This window comes from Ambystoma mexicanum, chromosome 13 (assembly GCF_040938575.1).
Source record: "Ambystoma mexicanum isolate Mex_15411 chromosome 13, UKY_AmexF1_1, whole genome shotgun sequence".
In the NCBI taxonomy this organism is placed as follows: Eukaryota; Metazoa; Chordata; class Amphibia; order Caudata; family Ambystomatidae; genus Ambystoma; species Ambystoma mexicanum.
The window spans coordinates 127,258,407-127,285,528 of NC_090938.1; the positions used below are offsets into that span (position 1 = coordinate 127,258,407).

The following is a 27,122-nucleotide window of genomic DNA, read 5'->3' on the forward strand; positions in this document are numbered from 1 at the left end:
GTGACTGGGCTCCTGGTGGAGCGTGGACTGGCGGGTTGGACCCCTTCTTCTCGCCTGCACGGGGGTGTGCCCCCCCACAACACAACTTTTGCAACTGTTGGCCCCTAGGGGCCGCCGCCCTCCCTCTGCTGGACCCAGGGGCAGCCCCACGCTACTACTCCGGCTGTGGCCATCCTGCCCCCACCTCTACTGGAACCTGTCTCCCAAGCTGCTGTTGGAATAGCAACATCTGTCCTCTAGCCCTCGGTCTACGGGCCACGCTCCTTTCCTCAGTGACTACACCTTTGGTCTGCGCCGTTCCTGGGGCGGAATCTGCAATGCCAAACAAGTCCAGGGGGACCTCCAAGGGGGGGAGCCATGGATAGATTCGCCAAAGCTGTCCTGAGGGGGGAGGTGGGTCACGACTCACCCATACAAGAGGAGCGAGAGGCTGACTGTCATCCCACTGCCGCGTACCCTGATTTGACCACACTCATGGAATCTATGGCCAAAAATGTCGCCTCCTTTCACGAGAAGCTGGATGACATCAACGCTAATGTCGCCTCTTTAAAAACGCGGGTGGATCAGGCGGGGACCAGAATTACAGACGCTGAGAATCGGATATCTGCAAATGAGGACGAAATACACGTATTGCAGAACACTGTTGCATCCCTGTCGCGCGACATGAAGAACGTGAAAGCAAAGTGTGACGACCTTGCATCGCGCTCCCGCAGAAATAACCTACGCATTATAGGGGTCCCTGAGAATGCTCTTAAAGGGCGGATGGAGGATGCTATGGAAGCCTTACTCAAAGACCGGCTGGGTAACCCGGCTCTGTCACCATACTTCACGGTTGAGCGTGCTCATCGAGCTCTGTCACCAAGGCCCAAGCCGGGCGACATCCCTAGGCCCATTATAGCCAAGATTCTCAATTATCGGGACAGAGACCTCCGCCTGTCACGTGAGAAGGGAGACCTGCGCCTTGAATCACACACTATTAGGATTTTTCCGGACATTTTCGATTGCGGTACAGCAGGAGAGGCACCAGTTGATCGGAGCCAAGAAGCTGCTTAGAGAACGCAATGTTCTGTACGCCATCCTATTTCCAGCACGCCTCAAAATCATACACAATGGCAAATTATACTTCTTCACTGTCCCGGACGAAGCGGTGAAATTCACTGAGGCGCACCTTGCACTTCCCAATCCAGCGGGGGGCCTCGCCAACGATGGTTAATCCGGTGAGCCACTACCCGGAAGAAACTTACCTATCCAGTGAATCCGAGAGTCGGAATGTGTCCATGACAACAACGTACTGCAATTTCAGCGAACCAGGCTCCCTCAACGCCCGGTCGGGTGGAGACTCGACCCGGCTGCGGCTGACACTGATCTCTCTGCCCCCATGGGGCGTTGAACTGGCCACAAGCCCTAGAGAACTCTTCTGTCTTGCCTCACCCGCAATGGCCAGCTAGTTATGGGGGCCTGTCATAAGATCCGTCCACCTCAGAACCTGCCTCTGACAGCCCTCGCTGTCCTGCATGATATTCTGAGAGCCGCCCACACGGCAACAGAACACCTTACTGCAATTGCAACATTTATGTTTTGTTGGTTGTCACTGCTTTTTGGCCCCTGTTGGGCATTGAAAGGGGCGTATCCCTGTTGGATCTCACTCTCAGACCTCCATTTCTTGAGGAGAGTCGGTCCAAATGGTGGCACCTGCATTGAGGGGTGGGGGATCTACACTGCAAGTTGGGGGTGGGCAGTAAGGGGGGGGGGGTATTTTTGGGGATTGGAGAAATGTTAACGTAAAAGGCAGAGGCGGATTGGCAGACCACGCTACACTGGGGCATCCCTATTCGAGATGGCTCAGTCTCACATCAGGACTACAACAACAGTGGTGGGATGTATATCAGACTTCTGAGATGCCTATAACTGCGATGTCTAGGAGCACTCGGGGATTGAGCTACGGTGTCTGGGATCTAGAGGTTATGGCACACGTCATTAGGCATGGGCGCAAGAATTACCTATGCAAGAAATGCACTCCACGGGCTCTTTGTTTAAGTGTATGTTATTTAGATCATTAAACTGCCGGTAACGATAATGTCCTGGAATGTGCGGGGCCTAAGCAATTACACGCAAGATTATGGCATATGCCAGCAGGCATGGCTGCAAAATACTGCTCCTGCAGGAGACACACTCCACGGGCCCACTGGCTAGGAGTATAGCGCCAACCTGGGGGCCTCACAGATACTTCACCTCACATTCCACTCGTGCCAGAGGAGTGTTGACATTGATCCATAAGTCACTTAAGTTTGTTTCTTCACAAGAGTTACATAGACCCTGAGGGGAGATACACTGTGTTGCATTGTGCCATTGCCAACAGGGACTAGTTGCTGGTGAATACCTATGGGCCTAATGTTGATTCTCCCAAATTTATTGACCAGGTGGTATCCATATTGCTGGGGCACGTGGGGGTGCAGATCATTTGGGGTGGGGATATGAACTTCATTCTTGATACCATGATGGATAGGACTGGCAGAGCCTCCAGACCCCTGGCAAGCGCTCGACATTCACGATGCATGGAGGGCATTACATCCGCAAATGTGGGAATTCACTTACTACTCATCAGTGCATGACAGTTCTTCCAGGATCGACCTGTTCCTATTGTCCGGCCCCATGTTGGGCAGGGTTGTGGAAACTCGTATACTTGCACGCACACTGTCTGACCACTCACTGATTGCGATAGCCCTAGAACTGGGAATACCGGCTCCCACCATTAACACTTGGTGCTTCAAATCGGCTGCTATGCAGGACATTGTGTTCAGAGCGGACATCCTTGCTGACATTTAGTCCTACTTTGAGCACAATTCGCCACAGTCCACCACCCTGGGGGTCCGCTGGGATGCCTTCAAAGCCTTCATCAGGGGTGGTCCATCTCTAGGGAGTCGGGAGTCCTCAAAACCATAAGAGCCGCCCTGTCCCACACTGAGACCAAACTACGGGACCTGGAGCGAGCCCACCCGGCCTCTGTTGACCCTGGTGTCCTATCCCAGATCAGTGAGGAGCTCAAGACCTTCAATGAGCAGGCTAATAGGGAAGTCCAGTACTTCAGCCGCCCACAGGCGGCACAGAGATACAACGAGGGTGACAGACCTGGCAAAACGCTGGCCGCTCTGGCGAGGGGGGGAGTGGGGCAAATCCCAAATTACCTGTGTTAAGGACAGTCAGGGGACGACACAGTGGTCCGATCAACATATCCTCGAGGTCTTCATAGGCTTCTACTCTGAACTATACTCTCAGCCCCCCCAACACAGTGACTCTCAGATGCGGGAGCTCCTGGAACAGATTCCCACCACTATCGTCTCCCCAGCGACGAGAGACCAATTAGACTCCCCCCGTTACATTGGATGAAATAGTAGAGGCTATCTCTGGTCTCCCAAAAGGTAAGACGCCGGGCCCCGATGGGCTAACGGCGGAATTCTATCAGGAGCATGTGGCTATACTGGCCCCCGAACTGCTCAGGGTGCGGAATGAGTCTCTCCGGTTGGGATCCCTCCCCCCCGACATTACGCGAGGCCGTTATTACGGTCCTGCTCAAGCCTGGTAAGCCTAGCGATGACTGTGGATCGTACCGGCCCCTTTCACTTATGAACTTGGATACAAAAATGTTTGCCAAGGTAATTTATTAACTGCTTCTTACCTGTGATGCCATACATGGTGCACGACGACCAGTCTGGTTTCATGCCCGGGAGATCCACGTCACATAATATCAGGAGGCTTCTTAACGTTAGGGCACGAATCAATAAAGATGTAAGTGCAGTCGCGGTCACCCTAGATGCCCAGAAGGCCTTTGATATGGTGTCCTGGAAGTACATGTGGTTGGTCCTGGAGACCATGGGCATCGGGCCTAGGATGATAGCATACATCCGACTGCTGTACACCTCCCCGGTTGCCAGGGTCTGTGTCAATTCTCAAACATCTGCCTTGTTCCCTCTCTTCAGAGGCACCCGCCAGGGATGCCCGTTCTCCCCTATCCTGTTTGGACTGGCCATTTAGCCTATGGCGGACTTTATCAGGGAGTGCCACTTACGCAAAGGGATACGACTACAGGGTACCCCCAAAATTATTTCACTCTACGCAAGACGACGTGCTGCTGTTCATCAGAGACCCAGACCCCCACCTTGACCCTATTCTGCGTGATATCACACGTATTGGTACATACTCTCGCTTCACCATCAATTATACCAAATCCGAACTCTTCACCCTCACGGGCTCCACGATCCAACCTACCACGGAGTACCCGCTCCGTTGGTCCCCTGGCGGGATTAAATATCTGGGAATTCAGGTGTCTCTAACCAAAGAAGCTCTCTTAGCTAACAATTACCTGGCCGCGGCAGAACTGGCGGAGACCAAGATAGCGCGCTGGCGCTCTCTCCCGTTGTCATTAACGGGGAGATTGTCACTGGTTAAAATGATATTGCTCCCCAAACTGTTGTACACATTTACGAATGTCCCCATATGGCCCGGCAAGAAGTACTTTGCAGATTTACACAAGCTGTGCGCGCAGTTCCTGTGGCATTCTGGGGCAGTGCGCAAATAATTGGTTGCCACGACTCTTCCCTATGAGAAAGGCGGGTTCACTGCTCCTGACCTGATGCGGTACTGGATTGCAGCACAGGCAGTTTGCCACCTACTGGTACCCTGTCCCCCCCCCCCCCCCTCGCCCGCATGTCAAGCTTGAAACCCTTGCTGCCTCTGGTACCAATATAATGACCTTAATTTTACACCGACGATATGAGCCCGACTCACCCATAAACCCAGTCCGAACCACCTTATTGGCCCGGAGGCGGATATTTGCTGCAGGCATTGAGGAACGCCCATACTACAAGTGGCTCCCCGCCTGGCAGTTCCCCGGGTTGGAACCTACGAACGGCATAGCCCTGGCACGACATTTTGTCGCTGTTTTAAATAAAACTCCTTGAAAATGAAATGATCTCTAAACGTCTAGGTCCTTCTGGTTCACCACAGCGAATGCTGCATCTACGGGTAATTCTCTTTCTGGAAAGGAGGTCTGCTGATCAAGCCCCTACCCAGTCATAAAGGCTGCATGCCAAAAATATACCCTTTGGAAGATAGTCCACATGCACCATTAGCCACAGCCCTGCAGTGGCACAGGACAGGTTCAAAGGTAACATGTGCATTATGACAGCCCCTGGAACACTGTTAGAATGGATTTCCTAAACTCTGGTCTGGTGGACAGATGTTCTTTTTAAAGCTTTATTTATCTATCATCACCAAAGACATATGGTACATTTAGTCCACTTAACATAAGTTATCATGAGAACAAAGGAAAACAAGAGGTAAATTAACCATTGCATAACAGCAATCTTAATGCTTTTCAAGTAACAATGAAGGTTTTATGTTAAACTTAAACCTCCCTCCCAAACTAACATCCGTCACCCAAAACGGAACCAATGTGGCATAACATAGGTCCATGAAACATTGATCCTTCTTGTTACCCTTCACTCCTTGGAGTGCCCACCCCTTGTCTTCAAGATATGGAGAAGCTCTTAAGCACACTACGTTTATGGAACTGTTGTTCCCTTATTCTTACATGTTTGTGAAAGGGGGACCACACCTTAAGAAATTTCAAATATGTACCGTTTGCCAGTGCCTATATCTTCTCCAATGCCAGAAGCCCCCGCCCTCCTCCAATATTGACCCACCACCAAGCTACCACATGGACCTCCTCTGTTTTCCATCCTTGGGCCAGTGTCATTCTGGCTGCAGTCAGAAAGTGTGTGATAAGGGTCTCTTTCGCCCCACTTGCCACATATATATCTTCTGCAGTCGCACCCAGCAGAATCAGCCTTGGGTTGTCCCGAAGTTGAATCCCCACCATCTCCTTAATGTGCCCCAGAATTTCTTTCAAAACGATACGTGCCTTTGGACAAGACCACAACATGCGACCAAGATCTCTTATTCGCCCATGCTGTCTCCAACATAGGGGTACAAATTGAGAATACATTTTGTGTATGATGGGCAGATGTTTAGAAGGCCACCCTAGTTAGTGAACTGGGAAACTCTGGGAGCTATAGCCAGAACCAATCAAGGTAGCATGGAGAGTGGCCAAGACCAAGTCTCAGGGGAGGTGAGTGAGGTTAGGAGTCCATAATGAATCCAACACAGTGAGCAATCAAGGATTACACTTAGACAAGTAGTAATCAAAATAATATATTTATTTATGGCCAAGCAAACACCATACAAATGACAGTAGGCAAGTAATTTCTTTTTTTTAATTTTATTTATTTTATTGAGCATGCACGTACACAACTGAATAGTGTTTCAAAGCACCACAAGGCTAAATGGCAAGGGAATAGGGGAAAAATAACAATGGCAAAAACAGTAAAATAGAGTCCTGGCCCTACTAGACCTTGTGGCATTCAGGCGTGCAAGTGCAGTGAGGACAACACTTAATAAAAGATACATATATGCAATCACTGTACGTTAGTATAACATGACCAAATGCCACCTCCCGCTCCCCCACCAATGCTTGAAAGAGAAAGGGAAGTAAGCAGTTATTTCCAACAGTCCACAGGTATTCAACCCTAACTTACAAAAGTCCAGCTCTAAGGTGTCTGGGGCCTTGTGCCCAAAGGTTCAAGGTTTCAGAGGAGTTTAGGAAGCTGAGAAAAAGTTAGGAGGAGAGTCCTGTCAAGGTGTTGAAGGTTCAAAAAAGGTAGTTGAAGACGTATACTAGTGAATAAGACTGTTCCTAGCTTTTGGCAACAAGTTTTGCCAAAGCCAAACATTTACAAAACGTTCACAGGTTAAAAAAACTTTTAAAGGGGGAGATATGGGTGCAGGTAAGTACCGCAGTAATTTACCCCCCCCCCTCCATACTCAGATTTCTCCTCAGCTTTGGAAGGCCATTGGAGGATCGCCAGAGGTTGGTTCCATCCCCCCCCCCCCCCACCATCATTGGTTTCAGTCGCCGGAGCCAGGTATTGAGGGTAAGAGATTGTCCTCTTGGATTCAGAAGTTGGTGCAACCTGTCACATTCATGAATGCAACTCACACTGATTCAGGTCTCATCTAGGCACACAACCAGACCTGGGAATGCTGTTTTTGACAATTGACACTTTTGCACGGCGACAGCAGGGAAAACAGATGTCACAATCAGAGTCGGCCTTCTATCTAGGGTCCCGTCAATGCTTGAATGCCGCCTTTTCGCAGAAGGGACTCTTGTAGAACAAGCTGAAGAGTTGTGTCTTGGCCTGAAAATCGGTACAACGTCTCTATCGTGGTAGCCCAATTTGGAGCTGGTCAGTCCACTGGAGGTTCCAGGAACACTTCAGACGGCTCTAAGACACTAGCACCAGGCAGACGCCGGGAATGGTTGGGCACACCACTCCAAGAGTAGAAGCCCCACCAAAGGACTTTGCCAGCCAGACCGGGCTCCGCAAGGACAGCAGCAAAAGTTGGTTGTCAGGCATTCTTGGGACAGGTCCACGGTTTCTTCACAAGTCTTCAAGGCTATGCATGATACTTGGCTCCTCGGATCTCTGGAGAAAGGCTCTTCTTATCCTAAACTCAGGTGAGCATCAAAACTTGGCCCACCCAATAGAAGATCTACCCTTCACACACACACACTAGCAGCGGACCAATCAAGACCACTGATGGTGAATCTTATGCCTAATCTCTAGACATACAGAAACAAGTTCATGGATTGAGGCCAGACAATTCCAACCCACTTCCTGGGAACAAACACACATGGCCCGTAACTAGCCTGTGAAAATTAAGTGTTTCCTGGGCAGTGCATGATCATAAAAGGAATCTCCAAGGATCCACCAGGGGGCGCAGAGATGTGCTGAAGCATCTCAGCTTGTCTCCTCCGAAGGGCACTGTTTGAGGGTCTTGAGCCCCTGCCCCCCAGAGTGAGGAGTAGACCATACCCCCACCTTGCCATAGTTGGTGGGCACATCACCCCAAAATCTGGACCTCCGTGGTGGAGCCGCCGTGAAACCGCGACCCGTTTAGTTTGGAGGGATAGTGACCCCTCCCCCCGTCGGCGCCGCGGCTCCACGAGAAGCTACGCGGAGCCCGGGCTTGAGAGCGGCCTGTGGCAAGGCCGAGCGATGCTGGCTGGCGCCTTCCCCCTTCTCCCTGGAGGGAGGAAGTGGTGGCAGGACGCGCCTCAGAAGTAGCTGGGCCCGCTCTCCTTGGGGCGGACACAAGCCCCCTGCAACGTCCGGGGAGGGCCCGGAGTGACGCCGTTGGGTCCCCCTGTGCCTGGAGAGCTGCCTCGAGGCCCGTGGAGAGCGAGATCAGGCAAGGGAAGAGAGCCCCTGCCGAGGGCATACCGCGCTGTGAGAGGCGCGAAAGTGGAGAGCATGGACGGGGACCCGAGGCACAAGGACGGCGGGCGGGGCCCTCCCCCTGGCCCGCTCAGATAGGATGCGGCATCAACCCTACGGGGTGGCACCAGCGGGCCCATGAGGTGAGGAGATCACGGCGGGACCCGAACGGCACCCTGAGGGCCTCCAAGATCGCGGGAGGAAACGGAGTAACACAGGGAGTGGTCCACTACCCCTTCCATTGAACCGGGAGGGTTATTGAGGGAGTCTCCTGGCATCCGCGGGACCCCCCGGGGAAAACCGCCAGTCATAGACAGTATAGACTCTTTGGCAGAGGGCCCGCGACCAATCCTTTAGGCATCTCCCGCCTGGCTGGGGTGGTGAGTCAAGACACATGCACCAGGAGATCCCATTTGCAGGACAAGGAAAGACGTAGAAGTGCGGATACGAGGTGGAAGACCTGTGGCGGTGCATTCTGCACCTACAAGGGGGAGCCTGTGAGCGACCAGGACCTCCTGCGAAGCGTCTTACCTCCCTGTGCTTCCAGAGTGATCAGCCCCTGCCCCTAGCGAAGCCGGCGGTGAGGCCCCCTGAACACGCGCTTTTTGGAGGCAGACCCCTCGAGTCAGAGATGTCCTGGGGGGGCCTATGAGCTGGAAGGAGGCACTACAGAGATTTTGTAACGCTCACCTGGTTCCCACGGGGGCGCTGGTCTAGTCTGGATTGCTGTGGCCTCTTCTAGCGTGATGCACAGGACCCGGAACACCGATTGGACAGGACCTCCAAATCGTGCTTGCCTGGCCCGTAGGAATATCCTTCTGCAGATGAGAAAGGGGATTAAAAGTCTGCAGAATAGTGTGCTCTCCCCTTTCCCCCTTCCCCCTTCGTTCCTCTCTAACTTCCTCCAAACCCCGGTTTAAGCTCACCTAATGGTTTGGAAGGATGAACTCTCCATCCTGCTTCTGGTGCAGGGGCGCGTGTTTGTCCAGTTACTTCATTGGTTTTCAGAATGGCGCTGGCAAAATCCACTTGACTTTCCTGAGCGATGCACCGTAAGTATGAAAGTTCAAAGTTCAAGTGAGGCCCCCTTTATGTTGTCTTTCTAACCTGTGATCTGTCCTTTATTTCAGGTGCAGAATGAAGGCGATGCGTCGAGGGTTAAACTGCCGAGGTAAGTAATGATGAGGGAGATCCCTCTAAATGTCCTTATCATTCCCCAGAAATGTCTCTTGTCCTTTCCCCATAAAGGCCGGGGTACGGTACCTGCCAACGGGGCGACGCCGACCCGAAATGTGGAAGAAAAGCTGGTAAGTATTATGGCTGTTAATCAGGCCTTCTGTGTTCCTTCTGCTCACCTTTTGTTTCCTCCTCTCTCCCCTAGGTGCAGAGATGTGGCGTCCGATGCTGACAGCCGCGATGGAGCCGGGAGTTGTCTCGAGGACAGGTGAGTGAAGCGTGGCGCTGCAGCGAGCAAAGCGATGCGTCTTTCTTCAGGGATGCTGGCGAGAAGATTCCGGATGCAGGTAAGAAGTTTGAAATAGTCCTTGGTTTTCACCTTTCTCTTCTCTTCCTTCCTTGCAGGTCTTCCAGGTTCGAGGCGGGCGTGGCTGGAATCCAGGAGCATGAGCAGGCACGGTGAGCGTTAAGCTGCAGGAAGCAGAACAACGCGAAGCATGAGCTGATGTCTGGGTGTGGCTTAAATAGCCTCCAAAGAAGTCCCAGGTATGTATCCTTCCCCAACTAGGTATGTATCCTTTCCTGGCCACGCCCGAGTGAAAAAATAGTCCCTATGAAAAAATAGTCCCTTTCAGGTCTCAGGGAGGCCTGAAGCGTGCAGCACGGTCTGCATCAGGTAAGTGCACAAAACACCTCCCTTTATGAGCCTGGCGCCAAAGGCGCCAGGACTGAGTCCAAAGAGCCCCTATAAGGGGCCGCTGGGCTTTTACCCGAGGGCATGATGCCTGCTTCCGGGGGTGCTGGGCCTGGCCTGGTGCTACGGGGGTAGGCATCATGACAGATTTCGCCGTCTGTCCCCGGGCCCCCCCCCCCCCCCCCCCCAAGTACGTCTTGAAATGGCGGCACAGACACACCAGGAAGCTGCGGACACTAGCACTGTCACCAGGGGCATGGTGGCCCTCCTGGAGGAAATCAGAGGCTTCAGGGCAGATATAGCGCTGCGACTGGACACCCTGGACAAGAAAGTTGACAAAATAGACGATAGAGTTCTCGCGCTCGAGAATAACAATGCTTCCAACGACATCTTCGAGACCCAATTCGATATGCGCCTTGCGGAGCTTGAAAGGAGGAAAGAGAAATGCGCCTTGAAGTTGGATGACTTAGAGAACAGGGAACGTCGGTGTAACTTGCGCTTTTTAGGTTTCCCGGAGCACGAAGGTGAAATGCAAGCGGACATTAAAAAAAGCTGTTAGCGCAGGGGTCGGTCTGCTGTTCGGAGGGGCCAACACGAATGTGCCCACCATCGACAGGGCCCACAGAGCGGGCGCATCCTCCAGAGGCCCTAGGTCCATTCTTGTTCGCTTTCACTCTTTTGCCGAGAAAAGCAAGATTCTCGAATTGGCTCGCAAGACAGGCCCAGTGGAGTGGGAAGGGGCCCAAATCTCAGTCTATCAGGATCTGTCAGGTTTTACTTTGGCAAGGCGCCGCCTATGCTCTCCGCTGACAAAAATGCTCCAGTCCAAGGGGGTCCGATACAGGTGGGGGTACCCCTTCTCACTCTCTTTTGAGTTTGAAGGCTATAAGTATGCCCTGGTGACGGAGGACGACATCCAGAGAGTGTCAGGCGAACTATTGGCTGGTCCGAATATGGAACTGGGTGACCAGGAGGGTGAGCGAGCTCCGACAGGCCCAAAAGGGACCAGGGCCCCAAGGGAAAGACGCAGGGTTTGTGGCCAAAGGAAATTCAGGAGATTAGCCCCGGCATCCACGGAGCTCCCGGACACATGAAAGGGCTTGTGGTGTTCAATGAAAAAGCCCGTAATCGACTTTGTGAGTGGATGGGGGAAATAATTGTTTATACCCAGGGATGACCTTGGGGGTGGAGGGGGGGGGGCTCGAGTTGTTATTAATCAATAGTTATTGAGCCCGTAGGGGGAGACAATAGTGGCCTGGTTGGCGATAGGATGACACCAAAGACCTGCCAGGCGATCAGGAGGGAGGGGGGAAGTAAGGGGGTTGGGATGTTGGGGTTACAGTTATGGAACGCCAAGTTTTGGGGTCTACTACGCACCCCCAGGGCTTTCACAAGCCTCTAATGGGGTGGGCAAGCACTGTGGGAGCAAGAACCGTTGCTGTTTTTCGAGGGGAGCTACGAGCCTTTATCAGTGTACTAATGGATGATTTGCTTCAATACTTGACAGTGGGATCGTTAAATGTGCGGGGGCTCAATTCGCCTACAAAGAGGTCGTTGTTGGTGCGGGAATTTGCAAGGCTCCGGCTTCACTTCTTATTTGTACAGGAAACCCACTGGGTTCGGGGCAAGGAACCAAAGCTCAGAGCTAAAACTATTGAACAGGTATTCACAGCATCTTATCAGGCAAAGAAGCGAGGAGTAGCTTTGGTGGTATCCCCCGGGACCCACTTTGTGTTCAAAGCCTTGGAATCAGATCCAGATGGACGATATCTTATGGTTAAGGGGGAGGTGCGGGGCCGGCTGTTTACTCTGGTGTGTATTTATGTCCCGAATGAAGCACAGGATGCCTTCTGGGTTGGAATGAAAGAAATAATATCATTCTCGGAGGGTACCCTATTGGTTGGTGGAGATTTTAATATGGTTCTATGCCCCGAGAGGGATAGGAAATCTGCTAAACCCTGCCCGAACATGCGCCTTCACGAGAGACTTGCTGTGGCCTTTTGCGAAGTGAACAGGGAACTGGGCCTGAGTGACACATGTACCTCCAAGCAGGGTCGGAATCCCGACTATACTTTTTACTCAAGGCCCCATGCAGCTTTCTCCCGTATTGATTACATTTTGGTTGAGACTTCGCTTCAGGGGGAGGTCACTGACTCGGGAGTGGAGATTGTCCCCTGGACGGACCACGACATGGTAAAAATTAGACTGGGTCTCCCCCCTGCCCCAGCAGTAGGTTCCCGGTGGAGGTGTAATGACCTTCTTCTACAGGACAAAGAGGTCCGCCAATCCCTTCTGGTGGCCATAGAGGACTATTTCTCCCTCAATGATAACGGTGCGGTTGGGGTCATGGGTGTATGGGAGGCATTTAAAGCAACTATTAGAGGCACCCTCCTAGGGATAGGGTCGGGGAAAAAGAGGGAAAGAGCCCGTGAGGAGAAATCATTAATGGAAAAGATAGAAGCTATACAACCAGGGGGGAAATTAAAAACACAGATGTTCCCTGGGAAATGGGAGGAATTGCAGAGGTTACGAACCAAGTTGGCGGACCTCCTCGTGGGACAGACGGAAAGGAAGCTCTCTTTCTTAAAACAGAAATATATAGAAAAGGGGGAAAATGCGGATAAGATATTGGCTTGGAGGCTTCGTGAGTTCAGAAACAGCAGAAAGGTGAATTCCATCTACACCCCGGAGGGGACTCGACAGTGAGGGATAGTAAAATCGCGGAACAATTTAGGCGATATTATGAAAGGCTGTACAGCTCGGAATACGTGGGAGATGTGAATGAGGTTGACAGCTTTCTCGACTCCCTCCCGATCCCGGGCCTCCACCCCGACAAAGCTGAGTCACTGGAGCTGCCCATAACCCCACAAGAAATAATAGATACCATATCCTCGCTGAAAAGCGGAACGGCCCCAGGGGACGATGGCTATACAGTCAAGTTTTATAAAACGTATCGGTCCACGCTTGCCCCATTCATGGCCAAGATGTTCAATGCTGCGTTGAATCAGGGCTCCCTCCCACCCACGATGATGTCGGCTTTGATTGTAGTTCTCCCCAAGGAGGGAAAAGATCCCGCCTATTGCCAATCATATCGCCCCATTTCCCTTCTCAACACTGATGTTAAAATCCTGGCTAAACACCTAGCAAATAGGTTGGTGAAACTCCTCCCTTCCCTAGTACATGGCGATCAGGTGGGTTTTGTTTCGGGGCGCCAGGGATCAGACAACATTAGGAAAACCCTCGATCTCATGCATGAGGCCCCAAAACAATCGGTGGAAGGCTACCTTCTTTCGTTAGACTCAGAAAAGGCCTTCGAACGTTTCGAGTGGCCTTACATGGGCAGAGTTCTTCGCAAGATGGGGTTGTGAGACAACTTCTGTGGGTGGATCGCAGCACTTTACAAAGGCCCCTCAGCGAGAGTATTGGTCAACGGAGACACCTCAGAACCGTTCTCCCTCTCCAGGGGCACCAGACAGGGATGTCCCCCGTCTCCCCTTTTATATGCCTTGGCGATGGAACCTCTGGCTGTAGCAGTCAGGATAGACCAGGAAATCACGGGGATAAGGTGTGGTTACTGCGACTTTAAACTATCCTTGTTCGCAGATGATATCCTGGGCTACCTAACAAATCTCCAGGTCTCCCTACCACGGTTATTTGATCTCATACACTATTTCGGCTCCTTCTCGGGGCTGAAGGTAAACACGCCCAAGTCTAGCATAATGCCCATGGGTCCAGGGGAACAAGATATTGAGGGCAGCACTGAAATAGTGGGGGTAAGAATAGAGCGGGAATCCACCAGATACCTGGGCACCACCATCCCCAGAGACCTCTCCCAACTATACCAATGCAATTTCCCGGAGATCTTGGCTCAGGTTAGTAGTAACCTTAAACGTTGGGCTCCCCTTACACTCTCTTGGCTGGGGCGCATGGTTACAGTGAAGATGAATATCTTGCCCCGCCTCCTTTATCTCTTCGCGGCGCTCCCCGTGGTGATACCCGATGCCTTTTTTGAGGTACTCCAATCCCGGGACCTCCAATTTATCTGGAATGGCAAAAGGACGAGAGTCAAGACTTCTACCTTGACCCTTCCAAAGTCAGATGGTGGGTTCGGTCTCCCGGGCTACAGGCTTTATTATAAAGCAGCCCAGCTCCGAGTGATGTTGGAACATATGAGGGATGACATGGGAACATATTGGACATATATTGAGGACATTCATGCCCACCCGAGAAAAGTTAGAGACCTTTTGTGGGCCCCCCCCCCCCGGGCTCTCCCCTCACATCTCAGAACTCATCCCACCTTGGCGGCCCTCTGGGCGGCTTGGAAGCCTAACGCCGCTAACAAACAGCTATCCTCTTGGCCATCCCCCCTGACTTCGCTCTGGGGCCCCCCTATTGATCTGGGCTCCAAGGGATTCCGAGACACCCAATCTTGGTCAGACATGGGCCTGGAGAGAATCTCTCAAGTGTATCGTGAGGGGGGCTTTATAGAATACCTACGCTTGAAGGGGATCCTGACCCACCCTCGCTGGGCCGATCATCTCAAACGCCCCCTCACTCCTTTCGAGACTATCCTGGCCAAAAGCACAACTCGGAAGGGCTCCTTATCTATGTTCTATAATGTCTTGATAACAGCGGACCTAGAGCGCAGACAACCTTTCAAAAAGATCTGGGAAGCTAGGCTGGGCATGCCTCTTGATGACCATACTTGGAGGGCAATGTTTAAATGCATTTTCATGGGTTTACTATATACGGCTGCTATGGAACATAGCTTCAAAATTCTCCATTCATGGCACCGCCCCCCAGCCACCCTGTCCAAAATGTTTAGGGATGTGTCGCCCTTTTGCCCCAGAGGTTGTCACCAGAGGTTGTCACCAACGAGGCACATGGTTTCATCTGTGGTGGGAATGCCCAGTCATTCAGGTTTATTGGGCGAAACTACTTAGTTGGATTAAGGAAATTGAGGCGTTCTGCCCGACCTTACTGCCATTGGAAATCCTCCTGGGCATCCCCACGCCGGAGACAGAACTGAATGCGTTCCCTAAGGTCATTGGGGCCATGTTGAGAGCGGGGAGGCTAGCGCTTGCCCAAAAGTGGAAAAGTGCATTGGCCCTGTCCAAAGAGGAATGGCTCTGCAAACTCAGGTCGATTTTCATATATGAAAAGCTTACCGCAATAACGAACGACACCATGACGGACTTTGTGCAAGAATGGACTGCAGTTCTTCTCCATGAGGATTGTATTTCTATGCGCCTGTAGAATGCATCTTAGGTTGCCTCCATAAAACGCCTATCTCCATGCCTCCTTGAGACTGTGATTGTTTCCCAACCGGTTAATTCACGATCTGAACCCACTGTGTCAAGTGATTTGTCTAATTGGTATTTGGCAAGCAATCGTTCTCCCCAGAGCTATTATTGTTCGTGAATCCTCAAAACTTGGTATGTTGAAATTGGGCGAGGGTAGGGGCTAGGGGGGTGGTGGGAAGGGAGTTATCATTGGAAAAACTGACAACTTGTTCCTCTTTTTGTGTTTTACTGGTGGAGCGGACCGTTTCGTTCAGCCCTATATGTATGTTGACAATAAAACAAATTGGAAAAAAAAAAGGAATCTCCGGATCTGGCAAGGCATGAAGAAGGCCAACAAACAAAATGCCAAAGGAACAAGCAAAAAATATGTAGCACGACCATGTTAGGACAATGGCCACTGTTAGCAGCTAAATGCAGTAAACGCAGTAGGCTAACAAAAAGTATTGCAAAGATAACAACTGCTGCCACCAGCTTGTCTTTAGGCACATGTAATGTAACCACAAACTCCCTTTGAGTGTAGTCTAGGGTCATACACAAGAAACCCCATTGTACTGCATTGTAAGATGCATTGTGCAATGATCTGAAGTTACGCACAAAATTGATAAATGGTTAAAAAAAAAATATATATATTTTTTTAAATTTCTCTTTTTTTAAAGGGAACCATAGTACTAACGGTCTGAAGGACTGGTCAGTTTCTCAACAAGGAACAAAAATGCAGTGGTAGCTGGAGGCTTCACTTCACTGGAAAAAGTCGGGACAAAGTACAAAAAACAAAACGTTTGGGGGTCCATATAAATTGAGGGAATTGCTTAACAAACACCAAGGATGGCTTTTTAATATTCTTCACCACTCTTTCAAATTGTATGCTTTAGTCGTTTTGGTTGCGACTAAATCTGTAAATATAAGCCATGCAAAGGCACCGGCAGAGCCCATTAGACACAATGCTTGGCCACCCTCGTTCGTAGCCTCAGTGCCTGCGTTGTGCTGCTGCAGTCTTCCATGCTAGCGTTCACACAGTCCCCAGCACCTGGAAACCTCTATGAAAAGGCTGAACACACAAGTCCAATCTCAACCTCTCTATGCCTCAGCCAGCCTCAGCCAGGATGAAATTCTGCTCACCGGACGCTCCCCAGCATAAACCACGCTCTGAGATCATCGATCCCCTGCCATAACAGGACCGAAGGAGGGAGCTCCCAATAGCACAGTTGCATCGAATCTGCACAGTAGCATAGGATCGCGTCCAACACTAAGGGAAGCAGCAATCACCAACCTGCCTGCAAGATGGTAAGAGGGGATACAATAAAATGTTTTCATCGGGATTTCTGGGGCATGAACCAGAGCACCCTAGATCTGCACCCTGCTCCTGCTGCAGCTCACCACTGACCCCAATAGCTGCATTCGTATCACTGACAGAACATGTGTCATTTTGAGGTGAGACATGGCCATCTAGCTCACAAAAAGAATAACATTTCCTAATAGTTCAATGTTTGAAGCAACTAACTCTTTGCTTCTGTGAGATATAAGCAAGGTCTCGGGAATGTCAGCTAAGAAGGTCGAATACAAAGACAAAGTTAACTGAATGAGCTCTGTGACAAAGCCCTTGATGTCGTCAATTTTCCCCCAGAGGGACCCTTCCCATGGGGCCAGAGAGGTGAGGCCACTACCCGATAACCCACCTGGGGGTGGTACTCAGGGGGAGGATCCAATGAGAGAGGACCCCCTCTGTGGGAGAAGGGAAGTCTATCAAGGGAGAATGTGGTATGGCAACCACCATTCTGCTCTACATGAAACACTTGTGTATAGGCGCGTTATAAAAGCCATATCATATCCACCACACAACTGATAGGGCCCAAACACCCCCATCCTCTATGTTTCCTCTTTCTTCTGTTAGTTACTTCATGCATAGTAGCCCTGTCTATGAGATAGAAAATACGTTGACAAGGAAGAGTGAGCAAAGTCTGGGAGTAGATGGGTCCACAAGTACTGACACGAAGACGAGCAGGACAATGAAGAGACCCACGTGGAACCAAGACAAATATACTAGCTATCTGAGATTCAAGAGCCGACGTACCATAAAAGCTGACGAAGGACTTTCCTCAGAGTCAGCCCTACCCCAGAGGAGCATCGAGCTGGGAAGCGAAGCCACGTAGAGGACGCACTGCATACCCGGACGCCTGGAGAAGAAGGCATAGGAGAGCCGAAACTCACCTGAAAGCTGGGAAACCAGACGTCCAGTGACAGGAAGGAAGCCAATCGAGTGGTCCAGGCGAGACCCAACATGCGGAAAGAAACCAGTGGAACCGTTGAGAGCAGACTGAGAAAAAGCCAAGGGGAAGCCCGAGAAGCTTGCTGGTGTTGCTGAGGACCGGAACCCTTCCGGACCAAGTTAGAAGCTACACGGAGGGGGACCAGGAAGGCACTGGTAACCCCTAGAGGCTCTGGTTGGGAGGAAGTTAAGAATCATCTTCCTCGTCCCAGTGGGACCGAGCAGAAAAATGAAAGACACACTGGATGAGAAAGCACCCCCAAAGAAACCAGAAGAGAGATAGGGTCTGGGACCCATATGTTGAGAACATTGGAGACTTGTACATGCAAGACGGTGCCTGGCAGGATAGTGAACCGGGCATGATAAGAGGAGACATTAACTTGAGAAAGGGGTCTGGGACCCAAATAATGAAAAGAGAAGAACAAGGAGAGAGAGAAATATCCTTTGGCAAAAGTAGAAGAATAGAGAAGCAAAGGAGAAACATCCTTTAGTAAAGTCAAGAGAAGAATAGGGGAAGAGAGAAATATCATTTGGAAAAAGTCAAGAGAGGACCAGAGGAGAAAATAAATATCCTCTGTCAAAAATCAAGACATCATTGAGTTTACTGAAGGGGAGCCTACGAAAGACCTTCCTTTCTCAGTCATTTCAACCATCTTTATTGAACTGTAAAGAATAGCCAGAGAAGCACTGGGGAAGGGAGACCCCCGCCCTCCTCCACTCTCCCACCTGTGTGGAACAATACAGAAAAGCCTTGTGAGGGCCCGGGAAAGGAGGATATTCCCAGATCATTTGTAAACTGCCTAAAAGCATACAGAAGGAGGCAGCCACCTGTGAGGGGTCAGTAATGTGAGACTACCAACTATGTTCAGTTTTCCCAAGGTTTGACATTTTATTTTAAACAAAAAAAGAAAATAAACCCCAACTAAAGCTACTCCATTAGGGGATTTCTTACCTAATCTAGGATCTAAGGCAAAACCTCCCAACATGCACAAAACCAATCCTCACACTAAACAACGGACACATTCAAAGTAGCACATAAATAACATAAATAACAGGTTACCAAATGACCAGTGTTGTGTATGACTTTTACTTGTCCTTGGCAGATCTTGCTCCCAAGGAATGTCCGAAAGTCCATTTTCTCCAAGGAAAATAAAATCTTAAATCAAGCCTTGAAAGGTTTCAAAGAAACAAAAGTTCACTCTAACAAAAATCAATTTGTAACAGTTCCTTCTTTGCTTAATGAAAATGTTCTCTGTCCAAGTTCCACAGAGAAAACAACAGCACCAATAGTGTTCATGGATAACCTCCTTCCAGGAAAGAATAGGTCAAATTTAAGACGAAAGTACCACTTCTGCTCAGCAACAACTCTTCTTGTAACTTCTGCAGCAATTTGCCAGGATGCTTCTTCTTAGGATTTGCTTTCTCTCTAGCAACTCCATTCTGCCACTGATATTGTGAGAGCAGGCTTCCTTGCCCGACAATCTGCTTCTGCTTCTCCTACATTCAATAAAGTTCTGACAAAAGCATTGACAACCACAGTTCTACTGCTGCTACTGCAGCTCTGTATTTTAAGCAACTTCAACTAGACTCTTCGACCTCTACAGGGTGGCAAGGCAATCTCTCTCTTGTATGGCAAGAAAGGGCAGCCTCTTTGCCTTTACTTTCTGTCTTGCAGCTACCAGAAAATCTGTCTTTTGCTCCCAGACTGCTGCTTCTTAACTTGAACAGTCCGAGCTCTACAAATTAGAATGAGTTATTTTTAACAAGTACCCAGCTCGCTTCCCCAGCTTCATATAAACCTTCTTGTCTTCAGCGGTTATCCCAAAGCTGTATTGCCACTCCTTCAGCCTTGGATACCCTTGTCACCCTTGTATCAGAGGACTCTGGGGTTTCAACAACTTCAATAACTTTAAAACATTGGTGTTCAGTTCTGAATTGAGCTGGTTTCACTTTCAAATGGTTTGATCCATTGGCTTGAGATGTACTTGTTCTTCGTTTGACTTCAACAACTTCTGCAACTGCTTTCTAAGTGTTCAGTATTTTACCAGGAGTCAGTTTCTCTGTAGAAATTAAAATGGGTAAACACGATTTCGTTTTAATAATGAACTACTACTTTAAAGATGTGTGGTCCCTCTTTTCAGTCAGCGTCATGCTTCAAAAGAACTTGGGAAACATAATGGCATTTGCGCTACCTTTTTTTCAGCTTCTACTTCATAAGTGTTACCAGCAACGTTCTCTTCTTTAAAAGGAGACATGTGACCGTTCGGCAACAGTTAACAGCTAACAATGGGAAAAAGAGGCTTTCTCTTCACGCCGATACTTAAGCTTTGATGATATAAGCGGGTGATAGAATTCCTGTGTGAAATCACTGACTACCAAAAGTCAGACCTTTTTTTTTCTTTTGTTCCCAATTTTTCCGCAAATATATATGTGGGGTGGGAGACCCCCACAGCACCCCCACCTTACCCCTATACAATTTTATTAACTTTACCCCCCCACATATATATCTGTGGAAAAATGGGGGGTCAGACTTTTGGGGGGTTAGGGGGCGGTCGGACTTTTTGCCCTCGGTCATTTTGTCCCATTCCTCCTGCCCACTTCTTTGAACAAATTCTACTCACTCTCACTTGCATGCAAGTATAAATTAATTTGGCTACAGTTACTGGCAAGGTATTCCAAATGATTTGGAGTATGGAGCTTCCTTCAACGACTCCACAATCAGAGCGGCTGCGGGCGCCTTCTCCTTTCAGACTTAATTTCTTCTGCTGCTACTGCTACTGGCACTCTTGGGACTCACAACCCTCTGTAACACGGGTGTCTCTGGTCCAGCCTTGTTAATGGAGAGTCTTCCTTTCTTCAGCTTCGCTCAGCTTGCTTCTGCACACAGGCCTTGGAAGGAGGCACTTCAGCTCTGTATTTACAGCAATTAGGCGCACCTGGAGAGACTGCCTGTTTCTCCCAATATCTTCCAATGCTGCCACAGCCGAACAGGGTTTGTCAGCACAGGACCAACTCAGAGCATGAAGGTAAAATCTGCTCTTCCTCTGCGCCAGTGTCCCTTCGATGGTCACCCTTCCTAGTGAACTGCCATCCTTGTGCTCTGCTTTTTCAGCTACTTCTGCCAACCTTCCAGGTCCTGCTCCAGCTTCTCTCTAGTGCTCCTTTCTACTGAAGCTTTTTATGACCCTCAGGTGGGTTAATTGGCTTCAGGTACAGGCCCATAGGACTAATTGCCTGACCTTGCCAAAAGCTATTAGGCATGCGTGCCTGACCTTGGCTCCTACATTCCACTGCAGCTCTCTTCATTGTCACAAGCCTCAAAGGATTCTGGGACATGTAGTCTACCTCAGAGAAATTTAACTTTTGTACTTCTTTAAAAGGTTTAAAGATTATGTTTCCTCCCTTGATGTTATTGAAAGAGGGGTTATAGAGTTTAACCTTTTTAGAGGTAGATGGGACAGGAAAAGTCACATGTTCGCCGTTCCTTTTGGTATACTTTTGACATTGTGAAGGACACAGGGATTTAAGGGTATACAAGATTAGTTCTTTGGGTTCAACACTATATTGAATTACTTATTTAGAATGTACCTTTCCATCCTTAGTAGGAGGCCAAGATATATCAAAATGGCAATAAGCCAATTACTCCTCCAAGGCTGTGATAAGAGTAGTCCTCTTCAAGGAGAAATACAGTGTCTCATCCTGCAAAATCTCCCCACCACCCTGGCACTTGTCTCCACCCAGGTGATCGTGCCACAGTACACGATCCCAAAGGATTGTGATCAGGAAGCGCTTGCCCATTGTTGGCCACCTTTGAGGAGACTTTAGGCAGGGTTTTAGAGGGGGATCCGCATGATTCTCCACACACTCTTCTGGAATCAGGGTGAAACCTATTCTATAGTTTTCCTTTGAAGTGTAAGGGACAAAAATAGATTTGGAACACAGGACAGTGGACTACTTGATTTGACAGATGTTCTGATAACATACTTAGTTTTATTTGAGGCAGGGAAACCCCTCTTAGTTATAGGGACAAATAGGGTTCCTCCTTATTTTCTTATAAATAAAGGTTTATGCCAACAACCATGCCGCCTTTGTGTACCACGTCTATTTCTGCACCCTTACAGCTCCCAGCTTGTGCTGAATTTGAAAACCCACATTTGCGGTCTATAAGTTATTATCCCGGAAGGACCCCGGCCAGCTATTTACCTGTGCAGGGGAAGTATTCCAGGGCCTTGGTAGAGGGATTTATCAGTTATATGCTTAATCCTCTCCCCCAGTGAGACCCGTAGCACTTTCTGCTGGATTGCTGGTCCTTTTCTTTATTCTCCTGAATGAGAGGAGCCTTTTCCCCCTCATTCATTCTTTATTGCCCTGATCATGGGAACCCTATGTACAGGAGGGTCACCTATGTTCCACCATGGTGGCTCCTTTCTTTTGTCGCCATTTCTTGTGTGCTTGTTCTTTCTTGGCCCCTTTGCTATCCTGCGAGGTCCTGATTTGAATTTTGTCTTCGGCAGGAAACCCTTTGCACAGCCTGCCGAGGCTCCAGTGTGTCTGTGAGGACAGGAAGCATTGGAGGATCCCGAAACTCTGCTATCCTTGGTCTGCTGATGTGCCTGAAAACTACCAGTTCCCACTGGGGGGTTGGCTGTCCTGATTGGACAGTCACCCTCCCCTTTCTATAAAGCACAGGGAGAGTTTGCAGAGGGTGAGAGTGTAATCCTAAAGTGAGGTTCCTGAGGCAGAAGGCAAGTCGACCACTTGAACAGAAGATCAAGACGACCAGAGACACCTGTAGCCCCTTCAAGTAACCGCAAAGAGGCCACTGCTGTCATACCCCTGCCCCCACCTTCCCTTCCCCTCCCCCTCCACCCGATGACCTCCTATTGGATACTGTAACCACCATAGTGCGTAGGTCACCTGACCGCCCCTTCCCCTGAGTAAATTGTTCCAAATACTGTACCAGTGGTTTGTTTCATGTTTGTAAATTATGCTTCATTCATTACTGTACCTGTTATTCTGTAAAGCGCTTTGGTGTACAGCGCTATATAAACTCAATAAACATAATCAACAGAGGAGCTCCGAAGAGGACTTCTTTCCTTTGGCTGGTGAGATCAACTAGCTGTAAGACTACCTGCAAAACGAGCCATCCCCCGACATGCTGTGAGCTTCCAGGGCTGCAAACTGCCGATACCAGGGGACCTACGGCCCAATTGCAGTGCATCGTCTTTGTGTGAACAAATCCTCCCAGAACTCAGTTGAGCTCCAGTATGACCTCCAGAGACAAGATCCCGCTCCTCAAAGTCCCTTCATCAGGGTGCAGGCCCGAAGAACTGAGGAGGTTTGACCGGGTGGTAAACGTTCATCCTTGGTGCTTGTAAAAAGGTGCTGAAACTGCAGAATGATGTGGGAGTACAAGGAATTCCTTGCTGAGAGTCCTTTCTCTCGACTGCTGTTGCGACATCCCTTCCAGAGTCCCTCCTTTCGTCACCACGACTAAAGAACAGGAGACCGGGTGCACCGCTGCTGCACCGCAAAAGAATCCAGCTGCATTTTCTTCAACACTCCTAAGGTACTGTGGGGCCCTGGGTAGAACTTACCTCTAGCCATTTTATCGCTCCTGTGTTACTGGAGTGCTGCCTCCGGTGTTTGGGTGTTCACCCATACCATTCGCCCAGGCCTACTACTTGCGCGCCTATAGGGAGTCCTTTGCAAGGCCACTGATCACTTTTTGACCAACAAAAACATTCTACTGACTAATAAATAGAACTTTACCTTCTCTGCTGCTGTGCCTGCTCTACTTTCCGTCCAAACTGACTCTGAAGAACTCACAACTAGCTAGGGATGGACTGCTACAGCCTTGTGGCCTATGAACAGTATTTTAAGTTTATGGAAGTATTGAATTGCTATTGCTGGTGCTAAATAGCCCTTTTTATTCCTAAAAACATAACATTACTTTTGGCTTACTCACATGAAGTATTGCTGATGTTTTCTATTGTGTCGATTAGGTTAAATAGTACTTACATACCTGAATATAACTTTGCCTTTTGTATATAAAATAAATGTCTACTTTACTATAACTACAAGTGTGTGATAGTTTATTTGGGCCAATGTTTTTCATTGTACTTATACTAAGAGTTGTAGCCTATGTACCAAAGGGATAGTTTTATAGAGTCTCACCTCCTCCGATGCTAGGAAAACTTCGCCAACAGGCCTTACAAAGATATTTTGGATGGATGACCACTTCAGAGGGAGGGCATTAGGGCACGTGGATGGAGTAGTCATTTAACAGTGGTGATAAGAAATGAAGACAGATTCCACATTGAATAGTTATTTTGTAAATAAGGACAGTTAGCAAGTCTCTACGGCAAGACGCGCGACAGGAAATGATACTCCACATCTACCAAAAAGAAACATTCTCTAGTTTTACGTCCCTCTCCATCTCAGCTTAATAAAAGTGATACAATGGATCTTAAGCTGTACTATTTGCTGGGTGAAGAAAAAACCTCCCACAATACTAACAACAACAAAACTCAGATGAATTAACAAAGTCATACCGAAACCTACAGGACAAATAATGCAAAAAAGATAAATAGGCCTCAAGAAAAGGTCTATAAGCCTGAAATAATCGGATCAAAGAAAGAATTGATGGGCATGGGGATGTGCTACTGGACAAGGTCTTATTATAGGGGTTGTTTTGAACAAACAAAATCACACACCAACAAGCATGTGGCCCTAGAAAGGGACCATTCAATTTAAATAAATAAAAGACTATAACTAAGCACCAAACAACTGCTTGGTATTTTCTTCAATAGATCTTAACAAAGCTAGAAGGAAAAGCAACTCACCTTTAGTTCACAATCTTCATTCACTGCCAGGTTACTTGGCTTTAGGTCCTATGAAGAGAAGCAGAGAGATTACAAAACTGAGTAGCATTTTGGAAGATACATCTGGAAATATTTTTTTAAAGCACTTATAGAAGCAAAGAGACACAGAGACACGCTCCTGGCAAACACATAAATTGGCACTTGCAAAACCATTAGAGTGTTCTGAAAATGTAATTACCCATGCCTGCACCCACGCACAGGGGGTGTGACGAATCGTGGAATAACGTCACTTGTCCCCATGGGGGAACCCTTCCCTGTGAGGCTAGGGAGGTGAAGCCGCTACCCAATATTCCCCCCAAGGGTGGTAAAAAGTGGGAGTACCTCACAGGGAGGGACTTCCCCCATGAGGATGGCGACTTCCGTTCCATGGAGGAACTCCCAAACCCTCTTACCTTTGAGCCCCTGAAATCCCCAAGACCTGTAAGAAAAGCCTTTGACAGTACCACTGTATGTTATTTTAACACTCATACATTTTTTCCTATAAAACCTAATTCAGTGTCTTACGCAAATACTGTGAAGAAGATGATTGCAGGATTATTTTTTTAAATTTTTTTTTATTTACTTGATTCAATTTACAAGACATTTTTACACGAGAAAAAAAAAAGAAAAAAATGTTCTCTTTCCTATTTCCTCCTCCCTCCTCCAATGCTAAGAAAAGTTCCTTAAAAGAAAGGAAATTAGGAAGACGTAATCCAAATCTCCCAGTCTACAGGATCATGAAGAATTGGGAGACCGCCATCACATCACCCTCAATTAGGCGGCTCCACCACTCTTCCTCCCCACACGTTCTCGTCTCTCTGAATATGTGCCCCATGTGCGTAGTTCTTAGCATTGTCAATCCCATGCATGACAATAACAGATGTCTGAGTGTCTCCCGTTGTTCCTCTCTTTTACAGAAACGGCAACCGTTGACCCTTGTTAACTTTCTTATAGCTCTGATCTCATTGGTTGGAAGAAGATTCATTCAAACTCGTAGGAAGATGTTTCTCAGGGTCTTGTTAGGGAACTTAGATACGTCGGTAAATCGTTTAAACCACTTGTTGTTGGTGGCAAATGGGTTATCAATTTACTTGTGTGCTTTAAGGAAGTTGTCTGCATCCAGTCCCATTTGCTCAGTTTTTGTTTAACTTTGTTCGGATTTTGAATGAGTTCTTCTTCTGAACTGTCTATTTTTTCTAGGATTTTCAGATTTTTTTTTGCCCCCAGATCGCCAGTAGGTTGCTTTTTTTTTCTTTGATTTCAGTGTGAATGATGGTCGTTACACTTGGTTGGCTGCTGATAATTGTCTTCCTGTAGAGCATCATTGTATTTCTAACAACCACTGACTGCAATGATTGCAGGCACAGTTCCTGGTGTATCGTTGATGCTGGTATTGATGCTGGCAGATTCAATGTTTTTCTCCAAAAGAGGCCTTCTAGACGTTTCCAAAATACTTGTGGTATCGTCAGCATGGCATATGTTCCGTAAATTAGGGAGATAACCACCTTTCCCTTGTAGAATTGAACGAGGGGGATTGTTGTAAATCGACATAATTTTCTGTCTATTGCTCTGGCCTGTTGTGCCAATTTCTTCGCTCTTTCCAGCAGATGGTTTTGCATTGGACTCTCTTGTTTGTTGTTACTTAGGATCAACCCCAAGTATTTAAATTCTTTTAACTTGTTCGATCTTCTCCCCTTCCAAGGTTCAACCGAAGGTCTTGAGTCGCTTGTTTTGTTTCTCCAGGATCATAACCTTTGTTTTGGCCTTATTGATTTCCAAATAGTTTTTGTTTTATGTAGGTCACCGGTTCGTTTAGTTGACGCTGCAGACCAATTGGAGTGTAGTCCAATAAGATAAGATTGTCTGCATAGAGAAGCCTTGTAATCCTCGTCTTGCCTACTGTTGGAGGAAATAACTGGACCCTCGATTCACACTCTTTGATATCCCAGAGGTAAGAATTGAGCAGCGTTGGTGCAAGAGGGCACCCTTGCTCGACTCTCTGGCTGTTGGAATTAGCTCTGATAGCATCCCCTCTCGATTTAGACAAACCCTGACTGAAGTGTCTTGGTGAAGGGCTCTGATTGGTCCTAGGATATTTTACGGGCAGCATCTTGCTATTAGTTTTTCCCCACAAAGCCTGGACCAGGTCAACAAAGCAAGGTAGATTTTAGGGCCTCCTTCGTGAATCTATACCCTTTAGGGTGCTTAGTAGGAGAATGTTTGGCGCTGTTCCAGATTGAAGTGGATATTCATGTCCTGTAGTCCTTGCCCATTTTTGAAAGTTTTCCAGCAAAAGTGACCCAAAAACTTTCTCTACCACATCCAAGAGTGCTATTGGACGATAGTTTTTAGCTTGATCTCTAGAGCCTTTTTTCTAAATTGGGACGATTGTAGCTTTTTTCCATGAAGAAGGTATTGTACTGGTATCCATGCAGTTTTTTATTACCTCATGGATGAAGCCTGCCCATTCTACCTGGTGTTCCTTAA

General features: G+C 48.6%; 1 protein-coding gene across 2 annotated transcripts in view; it reads right to left on the reverse strand.

Moving 5' to 3' along the window:
* Positions 1–27,122, reverse strand: part of MAPK14 (mitogen-activated protein kinase 14) — a 376,319-nt gene that overhangs the window by 158,307 nt on the left and 190,890 nt on the right. For both annotated transcript variants that reach the window (XM_069633433.1, XM_069633434.1), the window contains exon 6: positions 24,618–24,665. In XM_069633433.1, the coding sequence (XP_069489534.1) occupies positions 24,618–24,665 (48 nt within the window). The remainder of the gene's footprint in view (positions 1–24,617; positions 24,666–27,122) is intronic.